Source organism: Daphnia carinata, chromosome 3 (genome assembly GCF_022539665.2).
Source record: "Daphnia carinata strain CSIRO-1 chromosome 3, CSIRO_AGI_Dcar_HiC_V3, whole genome shotgun sequence".
NCBI lineage: Eukaryota > Metazoa > Arthropoda > Branchiopoda > Diplostraca > Daphniidae > Daphnia > Daphnia carinata.
The window spans coordinates 7588842-7602551 of NC_081333.1; the positions used below are offsets into that span (position 1 = coordinate 7588842).

Consider the following 13710-nt stretch of genomic DNA (forward strand, 5'->3'; position numbering starts at 1 on the left):
TTTGTCTCTTATTGTTTGGGCTTTATTTAACCCAACAGCTCGATGAGTTCTCACGCTCTTTCAAGTCAATAAGTATATATACGAAAAAAAAAGCTTTAAATGATTTTGAGAAGATAAAACGCCATCGTCAATATCGCCCTGCATTTCGAAGAGTAATAACCCTAAACATGGACGCTGTGGGCTTTAGCACGAACGGCGCAAAAGGGGCGGGTGCTTCCCTTCTTTGGAACATATAGTTGAGTGCATCAGGTTCCAGCAAAGCACGTCACTGTTGCTGCAAACTCTCCCCTTTGCGTGATGAAATAGAATTGACCGAACCGAAATTTTCAAACCCTACGCGCTATATATATATACCGACATTTGGGCTGTATAGCCCGTACGAGAGACCTGCCACATTTGGGAGCACCTAAGGGAAATAAAATAACAAATTGATGTCCGCTCTTAAAATAATTTCCCCTTCATTTATTTATTTTTTGTTCACATATACCCGAAAAAGGAAAGCGAAAGAGAAAAAAATAATAGGAGTTGGTGGAATCGTGCGAGCGCGTGGCAAGACTCAGTAACTACTGGCTTTCCTTCGCTTTAAACGGGGAAAGAGAGGTGACGATGGATTCCGATCACGAAATGCAGAATGGCCGCATCATTTCGATTTGTGGTTTAATCGAAAAAACTGTCTTTCTCCTCCCCCCCCCCCCGCCGCAACCTTCCGAGATGTGCTGCATCTACCAACGTCTATGACGAAGATATTTGTCTGCGGGGCGAAGAAACATTATGGGATGATGATTAGATGTTGCATCTATATTTGATAATAGAACACGTACGAATAGAATCGCGTGTCCCTCGATCGCAGTTTACGTCCAATTCCCAATCCATTAGTCAGATGACGAGGAATTCTATTTGATTTGAGGCTGTTTTTTTTATATAGATCGGCTCTTTTCCTGTGTAAGACGTCGTAAAATAAGAAGCGGTTGCCTTCAAGACCTGTCACCACACTTTTATTTTTATTTTTTACCTTCGCAGGAAGTGAATAAACTAGTAAGGGTATTACGTAATAATAATACCCTTACGGCTTAATGCGCAGTTCGTTCCACTTTCGTTTGCCTTTGTTTTTTTACGGACGGCTATTTATTTCGTGATTGAAACAAACGCTAACGAAACCCACCGAAGCGGATATTTAAAATTAAAAAAAAAAAAATCGGAAACTAAGTAGGGATGATGAAGGAAACTATGAATTAGCATTAGTCCATGGGTCTTACCATAATAGAGGCAAAAGTCTTTGAGAAACGTTAAGAGCGTTATTTGGTAGTTAAGTCGATCGGATAGAAATAGAATCATCTCTTATTAATTACTTGGAATTTGGCTCGGCAAAAGGCAAAACGAATAACAAAAATTACACAACCAACCAATTGAATTTCAAACACTTGAGATTTAAAAAACATCCTTTGCATTTGTTACTTTCATTCATGTAGCTGACGACAAAGCTCCATTGTTGTACAAAGGTTGAAACCATCAGGTAAAAGAGCAGAAAAGCTAATCCCATTTCCTTAAGGAAGTGAATTTGACGTTGGGATGTTGTTGAACAGACGTCCAAACTTGACAGCAATAATTCTGCCGACATTGAAGACAACAAAGATGGATGACATAGACTTTAAATGTGTACATATAAATTACATATTGTGATCCAATTTGAAGACGCCTCAACAGGTGACAGGGGATAAGAGATCAAGATTCTTGTAAGCTTTTTTTTTCCCTTCTTCTTCCTCCCTCACATCCCCCAAGAGGATACACACTCTCTTTCTCGGCACTCGACCAACAGAAAGACCGAGTCTTTTCTCTCACTCACACATCCTTTGCTGTATAAAGCTGTTGCCGTCAAAGAGCAACAAAGAGAGATGGCAATCAATAAACTACATCATTCTGTTCTCTCCTCTTTTCCTCCCCCGTTTTTTTCTCACTGCTTATATATCGGCCATGTTCGGTCCAAAAGTACCGACCAGCCGATCATTTTTTCATATCACCTACTTCCAGTAGGAAACTCCGTGTCACGTAGCATCAATGATTCACGCTTGCAACCTTGGACTCTTTTATTTTCGTCGGCCGTATACTAGAATTCTACGCAGACGTTCTTCATTCTACTACCAATCGTCTTAGAGTTGTTAGCGTAGACACAGACTCCGTTTGCCCTTTAAACTTCAGTGAGGTCCTCGTCTAGGCGACGGACACGATCGATAATCTAGGCTCGCCGACTAGTTGCTGTCCACAAAAGGAAATTCAGATTTATTTGTATACATTTTCCGTTCTTCTTCTTCTTCTCTTTTGGTCTGTGCTAGAGTAACGGCCGCTGTTTTCCCTCTTCAGTGTCAACAGCGTCGTTGGGAGAGGGGGGGAGAAAGAGAGGGAAAATAAAAAAGCTGTGCTGCTTTTCCCTTTTCTTTTTTGTTCCCCCTCCCCCCTCCGTTGTCTGTATTGGGTAGGGAAAACAAAAAGTAGAGGGGAAGGACTGGGTGGGGTTAAACGCAACATCAACTGGGAAAGGGGCGAAAGTGATGCGCATGTGCGAGCAACAGTCGATCGCTGAGCCGCTGCTGCGCCACAAGAGCCTCGACTAGTTGAGTGCCGCTCCCGAATCCCGTTGCGCCGTTAGTTGGCCGCTTCTAGGTGGGGCTGCACGGCACACGAACCACACACACACACAACAGGTCGTCGTTTATTTCGCATCATTGTGCACAAAGAGTCCTGCGTTCACTCCAACTGAGCAGTGACAACACCGTCTCCATCCACGTCTGTCAATCTTCCAATTTCCCCAGTTTTTTTTTTACTCGCCAGCCGAACTCGCCTTGTCTGTCAGTGACCAACGATCCAACTGTTAGGGTGGGTGTGTGTGTGTGTGTGTGCCGCTGCTCTGTACATCTGCTGTGTGTATTCAGCTCGCTTGGTAACAAGAGCCCCCCTCCATTCAATCCGTGACACGGTCTCTCTCTTCTTCTCGTTGGATCGATCAAAGAACTGGCCAGTAAACCAGAAGAAGGTCAAGGGTTTCTCGTCTTTTCGACAAACACACACACACACCTTCACCGGTAGCATCTTGTTAACAGGTGGGTGTTCACGCAAAACCGATACTCTTCTCTTTTTTTTCTTTATCCGCCCGAGAACACGACGTTCACGACTACTGGGGGTCGATAGATAAAACAGACCAAAAGGAAAAAAGATAGGATAGATTTTGATACGATGCACGCAGTTCTTTAATAGAGAGAAATATTTTTTTTTTTAAACAAAAAGGAAGTTTGTTTTGTCTATACCGAACTGTCAGATTACCCTCTGCTAGACGACCAGGAGGGTATACTCGCGTCTGCTTGAATAATAGTAGAAAGAGAAGAAGAGTGAAAACGAGGGGAGTGTGTGTGCAAGACCAGTTCTATACCAGCGGGTAAGAACGTAGTGGGGAATTGAAGAAAAGAAAAAAATCGACCGAGTTCGCCAGTAGGAGCGGAGGGGTAGAGCCCAAAAAGTTGTAAGCCCTTTAGGGGAAAGAACTGACTAGGCACGTATAGAAAAAAAAAAGAAAAACTAGGAACGGCCGTAGTGAGTAAAAAAAGAAAAAAGTGCCATTCGCATGAGTCATGTGCAATAGCGGTCGACGAAGGAACAGCAACAACAACAGAGCGTTAGTTCGGTGCAAAGAGGAATCAGGATAAGAGCAGTCCATCACCTCCAGATGACGACACCATCACTTAACTCTTCTCCTCCCCGCACTCGTGTTGTTGATGGTCACCAGCAGCACGACCGCTATCAGACGCGTGAGTATCATATTTCACAGCCAACCCACACATCACGACTTTTCGTTATTAAATCGTCCTCCTCCTTGGCTAAAGAAATTGAACATTATTTTTTTCTTTCGCACTATAATAATCGTCGTTTTATTCGGGAAAAAAAAAAAAGACTCGTCGCAATCTGCTAGCAGCAGTTTTAATTGTACGTCATGCTAGAACGGATTCATCAAAAGCGACAGCGGTACATGCGGTTATGAAGAGATTGCTGTGACACACGTAGAATACGAAGGGGAAAAAATAAATGTGAGCGCAAAAATATTTATCTAATAAAGAGACGCACAGAGAATAGCAAAGTGTGCGTAATGCGCCACACATCTGCCGCCTGTTGCTGATTACGTTCGGGATCTTGTTCTTCTATTCGCTATCTAGACACGACACGAAACAAGTCCAATCAGAGATTAAGTTGATTCCCCAAAGGTATTACGACACACACACAGAGGGAGAACATAGACGCACACATCGGCTTTCTCAAAATGTTGATGTGCATAAACTAGAGGAGAGAGAGAGACGCTATTCAATTAGAATGTTGTCACAAGTCGCTTGCAGTTTGCATAGCGACGAAAAACACACGCGTTCAGCGTGTGTGTGTGTATGTGTGTGTGTGTAGCCAATCCCCACTTCGGCAGAGAACGGCTTCCTCTTACAAGTAGCTCCTACGTTTGATTAAAAAAGAAAAATGGGGGATGATAAAAGATGAACAACACGTCAGGAGCAGCAACAAGTATCCAATCATTCTTCGGCTCCTTCTTTTATTTTATTTTATTTTCTTTTTTGCCTCTCAGATTTTTCAGCCAAGTTCAAAGTATAAGCCGACGCTCTGTCTCTGGGTGTGTCTGCGTGTGTGGGTTGTGTGTGTGGGTTACTATGGCTGTTCACGGTCGTCATGGTAACCACTACAATACCGCAATAATCGTTCGCTGAACCTTCAAAAGTTATATATGCCTATCGTGTCTGCTTGTCCCCCTATCCTTATTGATTCTTAATGGCGAATGCCGGTCCTTAAAGTATCGCACATTGCATAAACAGAACCGTATAGTGTATCTTAACAAACATGACGTCCTTAATGTGATTTACCGACCTCGTGAATATTACGTTGACATCACCCCACGTCACAAAAGCTCCTTTTTTTTCGCCATTCATATTGATCAATGAGCGAGGTCTTTTTTTTTTTTTAACACAGTGTGTCTCTACGATGACCTATGTATAATACCTTGAGAACGCGAACATTCGTGATAATTCTTCTTCATTAAAAGAAAGAATGGGAGTACGAGGATAGGGTAGAAAGCGAAATTGGTTGGCTGTTCCTCATCATCCAGCTGTAGCACATTACCTCCCATTTTTTATATATATGTATACATTTTTGGCTGCAAAAACCGTTGCGACTCGATTTCAATTATGAGAGAGCTAGACTCTCTCTCTCTCTCTCTCCAGGGGGAGGATGTGGGTGTAGGGAAAAGTCGTTCGTTTTCGAGAAAAGATTAGAGTCAAACGAGATGCATCGTATCATGCCCAGCCATGTTGAACGCATAATAGATCGATAGACGATGGAGAAGGGGGAGGAAATTATACGAGTTTTTATATACTATTTTTTTTTGTTCTTTTTTAAGCGTTATTAGAAATTAAAAGTTTTCTTTTCTGGCTGCTTTTATTCTTTCCTTTTTTTCATTGGCTCTCTCACCTCACCTTCCCTCGTTTCATGTCTTTGACAAAGAAGATTTCGAGTTACCATCGGACCGTGTAATAGGCTCATATCCTAATCGGATAGCTTAGCTTTCTATATTGCTCTCTTTTCTTTATCTATTTTGCTTTTTTATTTCTTTCAAATAGATCTCGACGTGATGGCCAACGGGACTAGCTGGTTATCGGCGGAAAGGACGGCGGAAGAAACAGAAGCGGCTCACGATCTGCTCCAGTTGGCTTATTCCCTACCACCGTTGAGTGGCGCCGATGGCTTCACTAGTCATAACGATCTCATCATTAGACCAACAAGACACACCCAAAGAGCCACTGTCTTGATGGTAGCAGAAGCCGCCGCCTTCGCCTCCAGACACCAAGACGATCCACTTCTAACTCCGCCCGTTTCCGAATCCTATTGCAGTAATTCATCTTCTTCCTCTTCATCCGATTCGGTGGATTCGGGCCGCAGTTCGCCTCAAACGCCGCTAGGAGAGCGACCGTCTCGTCGCAACAGCATCGATAATGACGGACGTCACCGACGCTACGTGTGCAACGAATGCGGTAAGGCGTACGCGACCTCTTCCAACTTGTCGCGTCACAAGCAAACGCACCGTAATTTGGAATCGGGCGGGAGTAAACCCTGTCCGACTTGCGGCAAAACTTACGTCTCCATGCCGGCCCTGTCCATGCACTTGCTGACGCACGCCCTAACCCATGTCTGCCCGGTTTGCTCCAAGGCGTTCTCCAGGCCATGGCTCCTACAGGGTCACATGCGTTCGCACACCGGAGAGAAGCCTTACGAATGCCACCTGTGTTACAAGGCGTTCGCCGACAGGTCCAACTTGCGCGCCCACATGCAAACGCATTCGACCGTCAAGAGTTTCAGGTGCGGCCAGTGCCACAAAACATTCGCACTCAAATCATACCTTCACAAACATCAAGAGACTTCGGCCAATTGCTGCGTCAAGACTTGACTGTTTACTTGATGTCTGCATGTGTATGTGTGTGTGTGTGTTTGTGATATGATCTCATTATTCCAGTCACTACAAACAGTTTGCAGTCATTCCAAATCGAGCGTGATTTTTTATTGTACTATGTATATGTGAAGACTCTTGTGTAACAGATTTCCAACCTGCGATAATCTACTTAACTGATTCACTGGCCGAGTTGAAAACAAAAGTGAAAATACTCGTATATTTTTAAGTCAATAGCCTCTGCAGCCTCTACCCTGATGTTGAAACATTACCGTGTCCATCTATTCCTCTATTCTAGTCCTCGTTTTTTTTTTATCGTGATCAGTTTCTTGTCGTCAAGACAAACAATTTCCTCTCCAGCAATATACGTATATAGCAATCCATGATGTATGTACTTCTAGTCATATCTATTGATACTGTACGACTATTGCTATATATAACGCTGTGTGTGTACGTGTAATTGGGATGCAGTGGCATACTGCAAGGTGTATGTCGGCACAACGAAATAATATTTCAGATCACAATAAAACAAAATAACAGAAGACGAGGAAGTGTTACAGTAATAACACAAAAAAAGAAGAAGAAGAAGAAGAACCGAGTCGCAATAAATCGTGTCAATTGCGCGGCGATTGGGCCTCTATTACATACCGTTCCCATCCAAATATTATTACTAGTTCCTGTCAGTTTATTTTTTTTCTTTTTCCTTATTTATTCCCTCCCCATTGAACATTTGTCAGCAATATGACCTCCCCAGTCAACTACCTGCCATCAAAGTTTAATTGCCCTCCGTTAATCACCCACCTTAACCCAGACAAAACAATACATACACACGAAAAAACATTAACGAATTTTTGACGGCGAAAATATAGATTAAAGTGTTTTTTATTATTACTTACCATGTTTCCGTGTTGAAATGAAAGGATGATAACAAGCATAATGTACCGCAGTCATATTTGTTTATTTTCTGTCGGTTGTCTCGTTCCATTTTTTTTTTTCAAACCTACATCTGCCTGATGATCTCGTGACGACGGGGGGAGAAATCAACGTCCAAAATTTTATTGATGTGAATTATTTTCCACCACGTGAAATCCGATATTCTCTTCTAAAATATAATTGCTATATAATGACACTTTCTTTTTTTTTTTTTTTTCTCTCTCGTATACCTTTCTCATCGATTTGTGTGAATCCCTTTGTCTATAATTCTTATGTGTCGCATCCCAATTCATTTTCATACACTTCTCTTGACTTGAAACAGTTTTCTTATCAATTCCGGTAGATTATCTTCCGCGTTGATTTGAGCATCAGAACGCTACAACCGACTCTTTTTAAAAAATCAGCAGATCCGCTTTCTTGTGATCATATTAAAGGAATGCGCCCTGAATCGATTACACAGCTCAGAGAAGAAGTAAAAGATAAAAAAAAGGGGGGGGGACATTTATGGAGAGATGGATGTGCTGGATAGAGCGAAAAGTGGGAAAAGACAAAGGCTTCATGCTGTAGTGGTGTTGGTGGCTTCCGGGCGTGTTAACGAAAAACCTATTCGTCATACACGTGTGTGTGTGTGTGTGTGTGTGTGTGTGTTGAGCGTTATTAACAAAAACGGTTGACGGCCTTAATTGGACCGGAATGAGAGGAGTCGGCCCAACGATTCCTTCTTTTTTTATTTCGCTTCTTCAAAAAACAGTGAAGTAGAACAAAAACGATGGAGAAAAGAAAGAAAAAAAAAGAAAACGCAGAAATATAACAATCATTTTCTAGAGTGGTGTTCATCCGACAGCGGCTTCCCCTCTTCATCAAAGTTGTTTCGCGTTATTAGGCTAAACTGTTCCATATAGAAAAACAGCGGGAAGGAAACGTTAGAGGGCGAAACAAAAGTTGAAAATGGATTTCTAATGAACGCTTTTTTTTAATCACCAGGAAACAACGTTCGGCATCAACGTCTGACATAATTTTCTTTCCGCAGGCAAATTTTTTTTTAAAGGAACGAGGAAAACGATTCATTTTCGCTATTCGTTTTTTAACGAATCAGTTTACTCATTCAAATAAATGACGAGATACAGGTCATCTAATGAAATCCACACCACAACGACAACTAAATGTCGATGTTGTTTCCAAATATTTGTTATGCAACTACTGTCAGTATCAGTTGAAGCCATTTGTTTGCACAAAGAAATTTAATAATTGAGTACAGTCAGCTGTACACTCGATTGGAGGTCAAGTGAGAAATGAGTTCGTGTGGGAGTGAATTGCTGATCTTGTCCTTTTATTTGCGCTGCCTATACATCGATGTGAATTCGTCGAAATAATGTCGACGGCACTACAATGCCAGCAGGTCTCAGAGTCCGATGAGCTACCGTCAGATTCTGAGCCAGCACCTTTGTTCGTTTATGTTTAATTGCCATTCGCAGCGTAGCTCTTTTCATGTGTGAGTCAGTACAAAAGAAGAGAAACGGGCAAGAGCTGGTAGATGTGCGTATAAATGAGGCGAGTGAATACCGTAGCAGATGGGTGTGTCTGTATATGTAACAAGGAGGAAACGAGATCAGTCGCTCTTTTATGGTTCGAGCTTACACATACGTAAATGTGAAAAGACTGTGCAGCGAAGGATAAACTATTACAAGGTTCTATTCATCGCCGTCTTCCGACTTGTTAATAACCTCCGTCACCTTCTGTCGCTTCTTTTACGGTTTTCTTTTTCAAATAAAGAAACGGTGCGCTATTTAGAAAAACTGAATTCCAATCCAATGTTATCCGTAATAGTTTCATCGATAATTTCGCTTGTAAAACGAAAGATGTTCAGGTTTCGTGATGAATTTTTCGTAATATTCAAAGGGCACAGCTCCGGCAGTTGTACATTCGGCTAAAAACTTCTCAAATCAAAATCTAATAGCCACCAGCTTCGATTGAATTGCGTTTTAGACGTGATCGAAAGTAAAGCGTCGTCAACATCTGACTGCCTAGGCAGGGAAGCGAAAAGGCCAATACGGATGGCAAACAAAGAGGAAAACGACGTGGAAAGTGCTGAACTGTCATAGCAAAATGCGTCCACTTGACACGGAGAAGGGAAGAGGCTGTGCAAACAAAAGACCTCAACCTCCGTCTCCTTATAGTCCCAATGTATACACTACATGCCTACGATATATAGACTGTGCACATGTATTTATTGAGATACGGCGGAAAGAGGGAAAAGTGCAGCGTCGCAGTACAAGTGTTGTCCCAATAATAGCGGAGAATAACGCCAAGTGCACGTGTTTCACAGCCTTTCTTTTTTTTTTTTACTTGGGCTCAAACGCAATCTGCCGACTGGAAAAAGAACATTGACAACTAATAATCGACGTATTGCCATACGCTTAAGAACAGTATAATAACACCAAAAAGAAAGAGGAGTGCTTTCTCTATTCTGATATGTGTGCGTATGTATATGCAGGGTACAGCTTGCCTATTATGCGGCAACCAATAGCGATGAAGACTGTGGCGGCCTATTTGAATTCTGTTTTATTCATAAGGGGTTGTCTATAGGATGCGGGGCAGTTTGCCATCCACACACAGAAAAAAAAAAAGAGTGGCTCTGATAACGTCCCAACAACCTCCCCCCCCCCCCCCCCCCTTCTCAAAAAAACTCTAAAAGGGCGGGCAAGTCAAAAACTTTCTGTAAAGACGAAAGATCATTCAAATTGGATTGGGTATATATGTGCACCAGACGTTGCATCGGCGTCTAGTTTCAGCCCGATACATCGGGTTACTATATTCTATTATAATGCACATGTATATACTTGCCCGACCCGAGTTTTTCAATCGAATAACAAAAAAGGGAATTCGATTTCGAGGGCGGGCGAATCGTCAATTGGAATCAACTTAAAACAGGAGATCCGTTCGACCTAGAAAAACGTAATTCTCTTAAAGCAGCTGTATCATGGCATTTGGGATTCTGCCGTTTCACATGACAAGAGTTTCAATCTGTCTTTTACAGTCTATATATGCCTTTCATCCCACAAAGCATTCGGCCTTAAAGGGGGGACGCCCAACTTAGACCTTTCGTATTCTTTATTTCTCTTTTTTTTTCGGCAGATTATCACGAATGAATGATGAAGACACAGTGAGAAATCCACGATATAAGACTCAAAATGTAGTTTTTCTCCATTTATTTCTTATGTGTCCCGTGTTGCGCACGCTGAACACACTGTACTGCATAACTATTTCAGCCAAAAATAAAAATAGAAGGAGAAAAGAAAAATGAGAGAGAAAGATCTGCATGTTCGGTGAATCGTTAAGAAACTCTCAAAACCACTCCCAGGGTTTTGCAGACGATATAAAGCTGATCATGAAAAATGGCTCCTAACCTCTTCCTAACCAGATTTTTATGGGAGAATGCGGAGAAACTTGTCTGATCTCTTTCCGGGATATGCACAAAGTTCACGACATTTTGAAAAGGAATAAAAAAAAGAAGAGAAAAAAAAACTAAGGAAGAAGGGGGAGGAATGAAGAGCTTATACGTTTCCTACAAGTATCTCGCAGAAGCGAATTACTGTGGAGTAGTAACAGCTGTATTTGAAACATAGGCGATCCACATATCAAACGACATCCATCATTTTAAGGCACTAGGGATCGATCACAACCAATCGAGGACGCACGCAATGTCGTCGGCAGTGTGTCTGTGTGTGTGGACGGTGTAGGTGGATGCAGTAAAATAGAGGGCACGACGAGGAAGGAGGTGCCGACTCAACATCAAAAGGCAAAGCAATTAACACACGAAAGCTGGCGTAATTGGTTACTTGGCAAGAGTTTGATAAGACATTAGCCCACGGCTGGAGGCGGACCATTCCGGCAGTTTGACTCCACAAATAACTCGGAAATCCTTCCTAAAATTCGACAGCCAAAATAAACGAAAAGAGTCAAAGCGAATCTTCCATTCTCGTTGAATACATTGTATCACAAAAAGTACTTGACGCGTTTGAATGTGATGCGTTTGTGGGTGTGTTAAATCTTGTTTGCGCTGGACGCGGACGCCCAGTCGTAATCTGTCGCTAGCAGAAAGAAACCACTGCTTCATTCGCTTTGAAAGCGCACTAGCCGCAAAACTGCCAAGAGAGAGAGCCAGAAATTCAAAAGTTAACTGCATCTAAACGTGGTCGCATGGTGCTTTAGTCGTGGTGACCGTATCTCATCACCAGGCGCTTTATGCATGCGTGTCGTCTTTAAAAGAAAAAAACTTGTTCCAGCTCTCGTCGTCCCTCCCCATAACATTATACGTAAAAAAAGCTGAAAGTTGCTGCGGATCTCTCAGCTTTTTTCAGTTGTGTCACACGCACTACGCGGACGAGCCCCGGCAACAGCCCGGATCGTAATTGATGTGTATATGTTATACAGATACCCACTGCTAGATGCGAAAAAAGACCCTCCTTCAACGACATATACATCCACGATGCAAATATTGTAATCTACACATTGAATAGGTACTTTTTGACCTGTACTTCCCCCACCACCACTCTGTATTTTTTTTTTCTCCCCCTCATAGATTTGCAGTTGGGCACACGCTCAGCTCCGGATGACTGTGACGACATCTACAATGCAAACGGGTTCCATAGCGTGCCTCTGTATGGTGATTTGTGTTTTCCGGTGTGTTGTAGTTTCCAGAGGGTAGAGGGGTTAGAGTCTTGCTCGTTCATCATCGTGCGTCCCACGTCAATCTGAGGTACCTCCGTGACACGTCTTCTTTCAGTTGTTATTTGTGTACATAGTTTCCTGCCCTGTACCTTTTTAGCTCTCAACGTCAACAAAAAACAACAAAATAAATAACGAAGCAAAATACCCGACCAAGCGCATACCACACTATTTCTCCCCGCTGCCAGAAAAACAGCAACAAATTAAAAACGGGATTCGATGATTAATGAATTATTCATTTTCGAGAGATGCGTGGAATGCCAAAGTGAAAAAAAAAAAACTCTTCTCCCGTTCTCGCGTGGTATAACGAAATATCGAACCAAGAGAAATATTTTGGTTAAAAAAAAAAAGAAGTAAAAAGTCCAGGAGGGAAGGCAATGTTCGATTGCGGAGCAATGGTGGAACGCCAAACTATTTGGATCGATATTTTATATAGCCCTCCAACGCTCCTCGCTCCTTCCGCTTTAAAGCATTCGTCCATTTGAAATCGATTTTATGTTGGCTACCCATCATCAAAATGTTTGAGAGATTTTCTGCAACTAGCCGACGGGAATTCAACGCCCACCTTTTCGATCGATCGACCCTTTCAAATCCACTTTTTTTTTTACCTTTGGTTTTGATTTCCCTCCCCCTTCTCTTTGCCTTCCTCAGAATATTATTCTGCACGCACGTTCAACATGTTGAGGCTTCAACCGGTGTGATTCATTGAGGTTGTACAATCACGGCGGTGGCGGTGCACACACGGCGAGAATGGTAACATCAAACAAGTGAGACGAAAACACAAAATGAGGTAGTACCTACATCTACACGTACGTCATCCTCGTCGACGAGTTGGATGGGCGGGTAGGTGAGTCGAGGGGGGGTATTTTTAATGAGGTCGTCGCTAGCGTCGGATTCATTAAGCACTAACTGAACAAGGTAGGGAAGTGAAGAAAAAACATGGACTCTGTTCTATCCAGCTGATGCTGTTTGCACAACGATGGCGTACTTAACGGTTCAAACATATGCGCAATACTTGGAATACTATGGGAAAGACAACTGAGGAAAAAGGAATGAAAAAAAATGAACTAAATATGTAAGGGACATTCACGTCCCTTTTAATTAAATTGGAGGATGTACCGAGAGAAAGAGAGAGAGAGAGAGAGCAATAGCCAAGTGTTCCACACTTAACGTTATTACAACAACTCTTGTTTGTAGACTCCATTAAAAACAGTCGAACCCGACGACTCATCCCATATAAACTAACGAGCCATTTAATTTCTGTTTTTTTACTTTTATTTTACTGCGTTTCAGTGAAATTTACGTTATCTAGGTTATTCAATGTTCCCAGCTTGCAAACTGTCAATCACCCCCTCATCAGGACAGTTATTTTAATCCGAAACGAAGAAGTTTACTAACGTAACATTTTATTATATCATTTAAAGAGATGAAAACTGTTGTTTACATGGCGGAAAGAAGACTGTCATGATCAGTTTGATGAACTTGTCTTTCGGAAATCGTGTTTGGGAGCCAACAAGTCTTTGTCGAGATCAGAGATCACAGGGACACTTATAAATCTTACAACACAT

General features: G+C 42.2%; 1 protein-coding gene across 2 annotated transcripts; it reads left to right on the forward strand.

Moving 5' to 3' along the window:
• Positions 1-2584: 2584 nt before the first annotated feature.
• LOC130704490 (transcriptional repressor scratch 2-like) lies at positions 2585-6927 on the forward strand. 2 transcript variants are annotated; one of them, XM_057525917.2, is made up of 2 exons: positions 2585-3095; positions 5658-6927. In XM_057525917.2, the coding sequence occupies exon 2, from the start codon at positions 5669-5671 to the stop codon at positions 6479-6481; it is 813 nt and encodes a 270-aa protein (XP_057381900.1). In that variant the 5' UTR covers positions 2585-3095; positions 5658-5668; the 3' UTR covers positions 6482-6927. The 2 variants fall into 2 exon arrangements, with proteins under 2 accessions (XP_057381900.1, XP_057381899.1); XM_057525916.2 differs by lacking the exon at positions 2585-3095 and adding an exon at positions 3439-3797.
• Positions 6928-13710: the final 6783 nt, after the last annotated feature.